Source organism: Oncorhynchus masou, chromosome 14 (assembly GCF_036934945.1).
Source record: "Oncorhynchus masou masou isolate Uvic2021 chromosome 14, UVic_Omas_1.1, whole genome shotgun sequence".
In the NCBI taxonomy this organism is placed as follows: Eukaryota; Metazoa; Chordata; class Actinopteri; order Salmoniformes; family Salmonidae; genus Oncorhynchus; species Oncorhynchus masou.
The window spans coordinates 22,716,500-22,728,569 of NC_088225.1; the positions used below are offsets into that span (position 1 = coordinate 22,716,500).

The 12,070-nt window shown below is 44.5% G+C and overlaps 1 protein-coding gene across 1 annotated transcript; it reads right to left on the reverse strand.

Annotated features, from left to right (window-relative positions):
* Positions 1-88: 88 nt before the first annotated feature.
* Positions 89-11,711, reverse strand: LOC135553837 (ATPase family AAA domain-containing protein 5-like). The gene is made up of 10 exons (XM_064985768.1): positions 11,669-11,711; positions 9,251-9,379; positions 8,644-8,814; positions 8,220-8,462; positions 8,014-8,078; positions 7,590-7,779; positions 7,331-7,494; positions 6,152-7,137; positions 5,703-5,858; positions 89-1,121 (listed from the first exon to the last, which is right to left on the reverse strand). Exons 1-10 carry the CDS (start codon positions 11,709-11,711, stop codon positions 1,043-1,045), a joined length of 2,226 nt encoding a protein of 741 aa, XP_064841840.1. The 3' UTR covers positions 89-1,042.
* Between the last annotated feature and the right edge of the window lie 359 nt (positions 11,712-12,070).

A 12,070-nucleotide genomic window follows, 5' to 3' on the forward strand; every position in this document is an offset into this window, starting at 1 on the left:
GACGTAGGACCACGACGAACGTAAAATGCTTGTGATTTTTATTTTGTAACCTCCCACTACAGAAATGAAAACATGACGCGTGTGGTTTTGTTTGATACGCTGCGTCTTGTTACACGTGTCCTTTTTTATTACATTAATTTACCAAAAGATGTAAACAATACAAAAACATTTCATAATCACTTCTGTTACATTAGATTGTGTTGTGCTCAATCTAACCCGACTTGGTTAGTTTAAAAAGACATCCTACCCAATGATTTACATATACACATCACTGATCCTTCCCTGCAATTAGATAATGAAGCCATTGTAATTCACGAGAGAATAACACACTGGACTAGAAAAGTGTGTGGGGTTTATATTATATGAACAGTAAAAAAGTGATATGAAGTGCTTGAACATGATTGTGTTAATATTGTGTAGTTTGACAACAAAAACACAGCCTTTTAAACTGACAATTTCTACAAGTATGTTATTCAAATCTTACAAATTATCTCTCAGAATATAACATTTGAATTTATTAGTTCATGAAACACTTTGCCAAATGCACAGCAGAATACAAAAACAGGCACATCTTCGTAAAAGCCACAACTATAATTTTTTTTTACTGATACACATTTACACACTCCCATTTTTATATTACAGTACAAATGCATATTGAAGAGGTGAATAGTGTTTCAGCACTCTTTAAAGGGATCTATGATGAACCTCACTCCAGGTCCCAAGAGGAAATTGATCCGCAGATTTCTGGTCATTGACTTTTAGTAGCAATTGAGGGGTCGTATTCATTAGGGTACACCGTAGCAAAACGTTTTGCAATGGGATAAGAACGAAAACTAGCCTTCTAATTCAACAAGCTTAGGTAGTCAGTCCCTCCCTCCTTGTGTCAGATTTCTTCCATTTGGTACCTAATGAATATGACTCAAGTTAGGATCACATTAACCCAGCTAATGATTGCTTTCATACTGTCATCAAGCCTCAAAATGGGTGACCTGAATGTCCTTAAACCCCCTATTTGAGAAACACCAGTGCACTTCTCTCTAGTTCAAGGGAAGTCCTTTGCTAGGTATTGCAGAGTGTCCTTGGGAAGGCCCAGGTGAATGGCATCCAGGTAGTGGAGGAACCTAATGTGGGGGAGAAAGACATTTTCAAACTTTAGTCAAATTGTTTAGATAAGTGACAGGCATACTGTAGCATGTTCCTAAATGGCCTTTAGTGCAGCACACAGGGTTACTAGAATACATTACCAACTGTAAGTCCATCTGGATAAGAGCATCTGCTAAATGACTAAAAAGTGATGTAAATACGTATACAGTTGAAGTCAGACGTTTACATACACTTTAGCCAAATACATTTAAACTCAGTTCACAATTCCTGACATTTAATCCTAGTAAAAATTCCCTGTCGTAGGTCAGTTAGGATCACCACTTTATTTTAAGAATATGAAATGTCAGAATAATAGAAGATAAATCATTCTATTTCAGCTTTTATTTCTTTCATTACATTCCCATTGGGTCAGAAGTTTACATACTCAATTAGTATTTGGTAGCATTGCCTTTAAATTGTTTAACTTGGGTCAAACGTTTCAGGTAGCCTTCCACAAGCTTCCCACAATAAGTTGGGTGAATTTTGGCCCATTCTTCCTGACAGAGCTGGTGTAACTGAGTCAGGTCTGTAAGGCCTCCTTGCTCGCACACACTTTTTCAGTTCTGCACACACATTTTCTATGGGATTGAGGTCAGGGCTTTGTGATGGCCACTCCAATACCTTTACTTTGTTGTCCTTAAGCCATTTTGCCACAACTTCGGAAGTATGCTTGGGGTCATTATCCATTTGGAAGACCCATTTGCGACCAAGCTTTAACTTCCTGACTGATGTCTTGAGATGTTGCTTCAATATATCCACATAAATTTTCCTTCTCATGATGCCATCTATTTTGTGAAGTACACCAGTCCCTCCTGCATCAAAGCACCCTCACAATGCTTCACGGTTGGGATGGTGCTCTTTGGCTTGCAAGCCTCCCCCCTTTTCCCCCAAACTTAAATGGTCATTATGGTCAAAGAGTTCTATTTTTGTTTCATCAGACCAGAGGACATTTCTCCAAAAAGTACCATCTTTGTCCCCATGTGCAGTTGCTGAGCGGCCTTTCAGGTTATGTTGATATAGGACTCGTTTTACTGTGGATACTTTTGTACCGGTTTCCTCCAGCATCTTCACAAGGTACTTTGCTGTTGTTCTGGGATTGATTTGCACTTTTTGCACCAACGTACGTTCATCTCTAGGAGACAGAACACGTCTCCTTCCTGAGCGGTATGATGGCTGCGTGGACCCATGGTGTTTATACTTGCGTACTATTGTTTGTACAGATGAATGTGGTACCTCCAGGAGTTTGGAAATTGCTCCCAAGGATGAACCAGACTTGGAGGTCTCCAATTTTTTTTCTGGGGTCGTGGCTGATTTCTTTTGATTTTCCCATGATGTCAAGCAAAGAGGTACTGAGTTTGAAGGTAGGCCTTGATATACATCCACAGGAAAACCTCAAATTGACTCAAATGACGTCAATTAGCCAATCAGAAGCTGGAATTCCTGGAATTTTCCAAGCTGTTTAAAAGGCAGTCAACTGAGTGTATGTAAACTTCTGACCCACTGGAATTGTGATACAGTGAATTATAAAAGTGAAATAATCTGTCTGTAAACAATTCATGGAAAAATTACTTGTCATGCACAAAGTAGATGTCCTAACCGACTGGCCAAAACTATAGTTTGTTAACAAGAAATTTGTGGAGTGGTTTAAAAACAAGTTTTATTGACTCCAACCTAAGTATGTAAACTTCCGACTTAAACTGTATATTTAACCTATAAGCAATCTCTCACCACAGACTTTTATCGTCACGAGCTACAGAGAAAGCCATTCTGGGTGATTAGAAATGCACTAACCCACCACATCCTATCCATAGACTAACATTTTACTTAAATTACATTTTTATTTAACTAGACAAGTCCATTAAGAATAAATTCTTATTTACAATGACGGCCTACCCAGGACGATGCTGGGCCAATTGTGCGCCGCCCTATGGGACTCCCAATCACGGCCAGATGTGATACGGCCTGGGTTTGATCCAGGGATTAGAATGACACCTCTTTCACTGAGATGCAGTGCCTTAGACCACTGCGCCACTCGGGAGCCCCAAACAGATATCCTTCTACCCATTTCCACCCTCAGCTTAAACTACACGTAAACGGTGCCACCGGGTACAATAGCAAACCCAAAGCACACAACCTTTCTTGTTGAGACTACATCTGTCCATCAATCATCCATCTCAAACTAAATGATTACAGTATTTTGTCAAGGTATCTGGATAAATGATTTTGAAGTGTGCGACAGCAGCTGGAGTTGTTCTCAGGAATCTAAATCTAATGGGAAAGCTTCCAATTCTTTGAGTGAGCATGAAGATAAGTGACCTCACTGACCTGTGGGTTTCTATGGAATTAACTAACAACTAGATTTAAATAACTACTGTCATTCTGAAACATACCCCAGACCCACAGCCTAGGGTATGAAACAGAAGTGAGGATGGAAACATGCATCACCGTCAATAATGGCTGATCCCTGGCTCCAACCCCACCCTCAGGGGTGTGATAAGCAAAAAAACAAATATCCAATTCACACATGTGCTTGTACATGTGTGAAATAGGACACATGTAAGGACCCATTTGATTTGAATTATTAAAACTGACAGCTTCCCTATTCCATTATATTAACAGAGTGAGAGCATGACATAACTGTTTGAAGGCTTAACTCAAATACCATGTCCAGCCCTATCAAAATGATACACCCTTACATTATGCCTGAATAATAACAAAACAGTGTACAAAACATTAGGAACACCTGCTCTTTCCATGACAGAATAGGTGAATCCAGGTGAAAGCTATGATCCATTATTTATGTCACCTGTTAAATCCACTTCAAATCAGTGTAAATGAATGGGGGGGGGGGGGTTAAAAATAGTATTTTTAACCCGAGACATGGATTGTGTAACATGCCATTCAGAGGGTGAATGGGCAAGACAAATGTAAGTGCCTTTGAACAGGGTATGGTAGTAGGTGCCATGTACATCGGTTTGTGTCAAGAACTGCAACTCTGCTGGGTTTTTCACACTCAACAGTTTCCAGTGTGTATTAAGAATGGTCCACCACCCAATGGACATCAACTTGACACAATGAATTGAGGCTGTTCTGAGGGCAAAAGGGGGTGTAATTTAATAGTGCCAACCCCTAGACTTTTTCAACATTTTGTTACGTTACAGCCTTATTCTAAAATTGATTAAACCTTTCGGTTACTGGCACCACACTCTAACCACTAGTCTACCATCTCTGCAGCAGTCCACCAATTAGGCCTTTATGGTAGTGGCCAGACTGAAGCCACTCCTCAGTAATAGGCACATGACGGCCTGCTATGAGTTTGCCAAAAGCTCCTAATAGACTCTCAGATCATGAGACAAGATTCTCTGGTCTGATGAAACCAAGATTGAACTCTTTGGCCTGAATGCCAAGTGTCACGTCTGGAGGAAACCTGGCACCATCCCTACGGTGAAGCATGGTGGCAGCAGCATCATGCTGTGGAGATGTTTTTCACCGGCAGGGACTGGGAGACTAGTCAGGATCAAGGCAAAGATGAACGGAGCAAAAACCAGAGAGATCCTTGATGCAAACCTGCTCCAGAGCGCTCATGACCTCAGACTGTGGCGAAGGTTCACCTTTCAACAGGACAACAACCCTAAGCACAAAGCCAAGACAATGCAAGAGTGGCTTCAGGACAAGTCTTTGAATCTTCTCGAGTCGCCCAGCCAGAGCCCAGACTTGAACCTGATCGAACATCTCTGGAGAGACCTGAAAATAGCTGTGCAGGAACACTCCCCATCCAACCTGACAAAGCTTGAGAGGATCTGCAGAGAAGAAATGGGAGAAACTCCCCAAACACAGGTGTGCCAAGCATGTAGTGTCATACCCAAGAAGACTTGAGGCTGTAATTGCTGCCATAAGGTTATTGAACAAGGTACTGAGTGAAGGGTCTGAATACTTATGTAAAGGTGTATTTATTTGTATACATTTGTAAAAAAAAAAAAATAATTTTTTTAGCTTGATCATTATGGGGTATTGTGTGTAGATTAATGAGGGGAAAATATTTTTTCATACATTTTAGAATAAGGCTGTAACCTAACAAAATGTGGGAAAAGTCCAGGAGTCTGAATACCTTCCCAAAGGCATTGTATAAATATCAATGATTTAATAGTATTGGTTAGGCTGTCTTGTACACAGACAAAAACTAAAAAGTATGTAATTATCAATCTATATTGAATGGAGAGCAGCTTGGTCTCTAGATATCAATCTATACTGAATGGAGAGCAGCTTGGTCTCTAGATATCAATCTATACTGAATGGAGAGCAGCTTGGTCTCTAGATATCAATCTATACAGAATGGAGAGCAGCTTGGTCTCTAGATATCAATATATACTGAATGGAGCAGCTTGGTCTTATGATATCAATCTATACAGAATGAGACAGATTTGAGGTGGTTCAAAGCTGGGTGTCCCCCTAAAACCCTGTTTAACTCTGATCCTGATTTCCACATCCATAACCTTTAACCTCTCACCTCCATTTAACCTTACCCCTGACCTCCGCACCTATAACCCCTGACCTCTCACCTGCGTTTAACCTTGAACTGCTCCTTGAGCGTCTCTGATCGGCAGATGGTCCGTAGGAAGGGAAGGAAGTCCAGGGCTGCAGCAGGTCTGTTACCCAGCGTCCCTGCCACTCGGCTGGGTAGAATGTCCATCACATCCCTCCTCTTCTGGAGAACTCTGGAGGAACAACAGCAGCAAACAGGATAGGTTAGATTCCTTAAAATGCACTTTGTGACGACTTTGATGTAAAAGGGGCGTAATACATAAATGTGTTAAATTTATTATCTAATATCTACCAAATTAAACTCTTCTTTGAGATGTTGAATACTAGAATTATACTCACTGATCAAATAATGAATTAATACATGAATACAATATTTTACATATAAATTATAAATTCAGTAAGCAATATCCTGTCAACTGATCACTATAAGCCATACAGTGAAGGACAAACAGACAAGACGACTCACTTTGGTTCACAGGGGCTGTCCTGGGTGAGTCTGAAGCCCTGTCTGTGCGGGGCCACAGGGAGTGTGAGCTCGTTCACAGCCTCGTTCCCCAGTTCCCCCTCTAGACCCTGAGCTGTACCCCACGCCTCCTCCACCCCAGCCCTGCACCTCTGGAAGCTCAGAGCCTCCACAGCAGCCTGGATCTCCCCCGCTCTCTCCTCCTCTACCCAGCTCCCTCCATGGCACTCCTCCCTGGGCTCGTCATTCATCCCGTCTTTAGTCTCGGCTCTCAGGCCGAATGTCCTGTGTGTGTTTCTGGCACCACCTACAGGTGAGGTGTGGTGGCAAAGGGAGGAGTCCAGGAGGGACATGTGGTCGAGGAACTCTGCCAGGGAGCCCAGGCAGTGGGACACAGGCTCACTCTTCATCCTCTGCTCCGGGGTGAGCGGCACCCTAATCCTCACAGGGGGAGGGGCCTTCTCCTTTACCTCTTCCTCTCTGGCCTTCACAGATTCTAGTTCAACCTTGTTGCTGGTAGAATCGTCCTGACTGTCCTCCCCTTCCGTCTGTGTCTGAGGGGGGTTGGCAGGTGGTTTAGTGTGGAGGGAGAGGAAGGCGTCGTCGGAATCAGAGTCTGAGTGAAAGGGGTCCAGGTCCTCTCGGGTACCCAGCTGCTTCTTCTTCTTCATTCTAGAGGACACCTTCACCGGGCTCCCGTCTGTCTCTGACCCCTCTGCCACCTGCTGGAGCCTGGGGTGGGGCAGTGGATCAACCTCAGTCTGAGGTGGTAGTGGTGGATCAATCTCTGGCTTTATACTATTCATACTAGTGGCTACTTCCTGTGGATCAGCGCTGGACTCTTCCTGTGTCCGCCTGTGGGTTGTGACAGTGAGGTGTGTGGTGGGTAGGGGAAGCAGGGCCTCCATGTTGGAGTAGAGCAGGTCCATTCCTCTCCTCTTGCTGGTGGTCAGCAGCTCCCAGCAACCTGGCTCCACTGTGGACTGGCTCTGAGGAGACAATAGATTGTGGTTAACCTTCAATACTTCCACACTAACTTACAGATAATAAAGTGACTGAGAAGGTGGTTTGACATAGGGATTGTAATTATGTGAGATCATACCACAAGAGACCGGTCAAAAATGATCTCGAGTGTCCTCTTAAGACAACAACGAGGAAAGAGATGGACTTTTGACAACCAACCTTGAACAGATCCTGCATTTCCCTCTCTGGCTCCATGTTCAGCAGTCCCAGCATGCTCTCTGTGCAGCCGGTGTCACAGGGGGGCAGGGGTCCTGCTGGAGTCACCCCCTCACTCACCACAGAGCCACCTGCAGTTTCCTCTGTCTTTGACTGGAGTTGTGTCACTGAATATGCAACATAAAAACAAAATTTATCACCATCAGTATTAATTGGCAACGTTGTTTATACAGTTATTTAGTGAACATTACTCTGTCCTCACCTGTGAGGGATGAGTCTGGGAGGGGACGGGATAGCTTCCGCCCCCCTGTGGAACGGCTCCAGAACTGCAGGTGCAGAAGGCTCTGGCGGATGTCACAACCGTTCAGGTGGAGCAGAGAGGAGACGTCGCGGGCGTCCGTACGCATGTTCTCAGCCAGGCACAGCAGCTGCAGGTAGCTCCCCACCTTCACCTGTATAGGAGAAAGAGAGGTGTTACAACCACACACACTCATGCACCTGTATGAAGGAGTTACACACTAACATACGCAAATGACAATACAAGTTTCCTATTATAAAATGAACATTCTTCCCGTGCAACTAGAAAGTATGCTTAAAAAATACCTTCAACGTTACTCTGTTGAGTACATGACAACAACAAAACACCCAGCAAAAAAAAAAGGGTTGTAGTTTATTGGTTCTCTTACCACTGAGGGGGTTTTGAAATGTATCTCCTCAAAGTTGCCATCAAACATGGTACTGAAGGTGGGATCTAGAAGAGAGAAACAGGTTCAACTCACAGTGCATGTCACCTTCGGGTCTGTGCTATTCATTTGACACAGTGTACAAACCTACAACCATGGACCACAACTTAGTCTTCCAACCATGAAATGTGGATTGCTCCCCCACTCACCACTGGTGGTGAGGATCACCGGTCTCTTGGTGGTGGTCATGAACGTTTTGATGGCAGCCAGGAACCCAGAGTCGTCATCAAAGACGACATCCACCTCCTCAAAGAGAATGAGTGACGTGGCCGTCTTCTTGCTCTGCTCTTCACTGGAGGAGTCCTTGGTGATGGCTGCTGCTGCTGGTCTGTTCTGTGGCTCTTCAGTCTTACTGGAACTCTCCTTGGCTTTACTGGTCTTCTTGGGAACAGCTGGTAGAGAATAACACTGATATTTAGTTCTGACGTGTGTATGCAGACTAGACTAGGGTTTATCCAAAATAGTAACTGAAGGGAATAAAGCTTCCCGCTGTGTTTAATTTAGGACCTAGACTGTTTAACACCTGACTGACAGAAACCTCAAGCTAGGGAGGAACAAGGAATTCATTCTAACCGGTTGGTTGCTTCTGGTCTTGGCTGGCACTGGCAGGTTCCTTGTTGGTGGGACCAGGTCGGCCCATTTTGAAGAAGTTGGCCAGGGAGGTGGGGGCCAGGCCTCCCCTCGTGGCTCCACGGGGGGACTTCCTGGGGGAGGACACCACCCTTCGAGGAGAGTACACTTTCCCTGGGAGATGGACAGCAGAATCTTCACCTGTCAACCTGGATCTTTAGAAATCCTACTTTTCACATTACTCAAGAAACTTGCGGCAGGTAGCATAGCGGTTAAGACGGTTGGGCCAGTAACCGAAAGGTCGCTGGTTTGAATCCCAAGCCGACTAGGTGAACAACCTGTCCATGAGTCCTTGAGCAAGGTATTTAACTCAAATTGCTCCTGCAAGTCGCTCTGGATAAGAGCGTCCGCTAAATGACTAACATGTAAGTGTAACATGAAACTGGCATAACATAGATTTAGGCCAATGGGAGATGGTGCTCAGGTTTGTTACCCGTTTATCTCTTATAGATTTTTATCAGTGTCAAACTATCAAAACAGTCCTAAGAGATGATTTTGTTCAAAGAAACACTGGGCTGCAAGAAGAGAGGCAAACTTCTTCTAAACTTACGTGGTGAGGATCCAGGCCTGGCGGTGGAGCTACTGAAATAGCATGGCTTATGGGCGTTGACCCCTGGATGTCCACCTGGTGGGACTGGGTGGCCTCCCTCAGCTGGGACAGGATCTGACGGCCGCTCCGCTGGGACGACGCATTCACCTCAAACACCTGGAGAAGGATGACAGGTTACACGTCCTGCCTTCAAAGTAGCATACATAGCTAATATATTACACAGACAGTTAAGACAGATGTTAAAAGATTTGATGGCACCCGGCAGAACCCCACCCTGCATCCCTCTACTGGCTTGCCTCTAAAGCTAAGCAGGGTGGTCCTGGTCGGCCCTTGGATGGGAAACCAGATGCTGCTGGAAGTGGTGTCAGAAGACCAGTAGGAGCCACTCTTTCCTTTTCCTAGTTAAATGAAGGTTACCAGAGTGGCCCACCATCAAAAAAATGCATCCCACAACATTTAACATGGAAATAGCTGTTCTGTCATTCAGGCTACAGTAACAGCAAATGTGTGGTGTTCAATGTAGGCCTACATTCTATGAGACAGGGCTTGACATTAACATGTTTATCCACTTGTCCTTCAGATAAGGTGACTGAAACTGTTGTTTGATGCAAGAAACCACTTGGGAGCTTCGTGCGGGCTTAGAGGGAACAAAGTACCGTAACTGAGGTAAATAAACTCAGCAAAAAAAAAGAAACGTCCCTTTTTCAGGACCCTGTCTTTCAAAGATAATTCGTAAAAATACAAATAACTACGCAGATCTTCATTGTAAAGGGTATAAACACGGTTTCCCATGCTTGTTAAACTAATCATAAACAATTAATGAACACGCACATGTGGAAAGGTCGTTAAGACACCAACAGCTTACAGACAGTAGGCAATTAAGGTCATAGTTATGAAAACTTAGGACACTAAAGAGGCCTTTCTTCTGACACCGAAAAACACCAAAAGAAAGATGCCCAGGGTCCCTGCTCATCTGCGTGAACGTGCCTTAGGCATGCTGCAAGTAGGCATGAGGATAGCAGATGTGGCCAGGGAAATACATTGCAATGTCCATACTGTGAGACGCCTAAGACGGCGATACAGGGAGACAGGACGGACAGCTGATCATCCTCGCAGTGGCAGACCACGTGTAACAACACCTGCACAGGATCAATACATCCGAACATCACACCTGGGGGACAGGTACAGGATGGTTTCAACTGCCCGAGTTACACCAGGAACACAATCAGTGCGCAGACTGTCAACAATAGGCTGAGAGAGGCTGGACTGAGGGCTTGTAGGCCTGTTGTAGGCAGGTCCTCACCAGACAAAACCGGCAATAACGTTGATCGTCCTACCTGGCACAAACCCACCGTCACTGGACCAGACAGGACTGGCAAAAAGTGCTCTTCACTGGCAAGTCGCGGTTTTGTCTCACCAGGGGTGATGGTCGGATTTGCGTTTATTGTCAAAGGAATGAGTGTTACACCAAACCCTGTACTCTGGAGGTGGAGGGTCTGTCATGGTATGGGAGGTGTGTCACAGCATCATCGGACTGAGCTTGTTGTCATTGAAGGCAATCTCAACGCTGTGCGTTACAGGGAAGACATCCTCCTCCCTTATGTGGTACCTTTCCTGCAGGCTCATTCTGACATGACCCTCCAGCATGACAATGCCACCAGCCATACTGCTCGTTCTGTGTGTGATTTCCTGCAAGACAGGAATGTCAGTGTTCTGCCGTGGCCAGCAAAGAGCTCGGATCGCAATCCCATTGAGCACGTCTGGGACCTGTTGGATCGGAGGGTGGGGGCTAGGGCCATTCCCCCCAGAAATGTCTGGGAACTTGCAAGTGCCTTGGGGGAAGAGTGGGGTAACATCTCACAGCAAGAACTGGCAAATGTGGTGCAGTCCATGAGGAGGAGATGCACTGCAGTATTTAATGCAGCTGGTGGCCACACCAGATACCGACTGTTACTTTTGATTTTGACCCCCCCTTTGTTCAGGGACACGTATTCCATTTTTGTTAGTCACATGTCTGTGGAACTTGTTCAGTTTATGTCTCAGTTGTTGAATCTTGTTATGTTCATACAAATATTTACACATGTTAAGTTTGCTAAAAATAAAATGCAGCAGACAGTGAGAGGACATTTATTTTTTTGCTGAGTTTATGTACATATGGGCAAAGTGACAAAGGCAACAAGATCGATAAACAGTAGCAGGAGAGCATGTGATGAGTCAAAAGAATTAGTGCACTTATTTGGAGCGAGTAAATTATCTAGAAAAATGTGTCGGCATATAATAATTGTCTCTGGCCCCCTCCCAGTTAGGGGGAGTGATGAGCTCTACAGCAGAGTCTCACAACTCAATTGCTGTTTGAAAACTGTTTTCTGCCCCTCCCAAAAGATAGAATTTGTAATTGGCCCTCTTTCTGGGACTCACCCACAAACAGGACCAAGCCTGGCCTGCTGAGGAGTGACTCCATCCTAGCCGGAGGGGTGCTCTCATCTATCTACAGTGCCTTGCGAAAGTATTCGGTCCCCTTGAACTTTGCAACCTTTTGCCACATTTCAGGCATCAAACATAAAGATATAAAACTGTATTTTTATATTTTATTTTTGTGAAGAATCAACAACAAGTGGGACACAATCATGAAGTGGAACGACATTTATTGGATATTTCAAACTTTTTTAACAAATCAAAAACTGGAAAAATTGGGCGTGCAAAATTATTCAGCCCCTTTACTTTCAGTGCAGAAAACTCTCTCCAGAAGTTCAGTGAGGATCTCTGAATGATCCAATGTTGACCTAAATGACTAATGATGATAAATACAATCCACCTGTG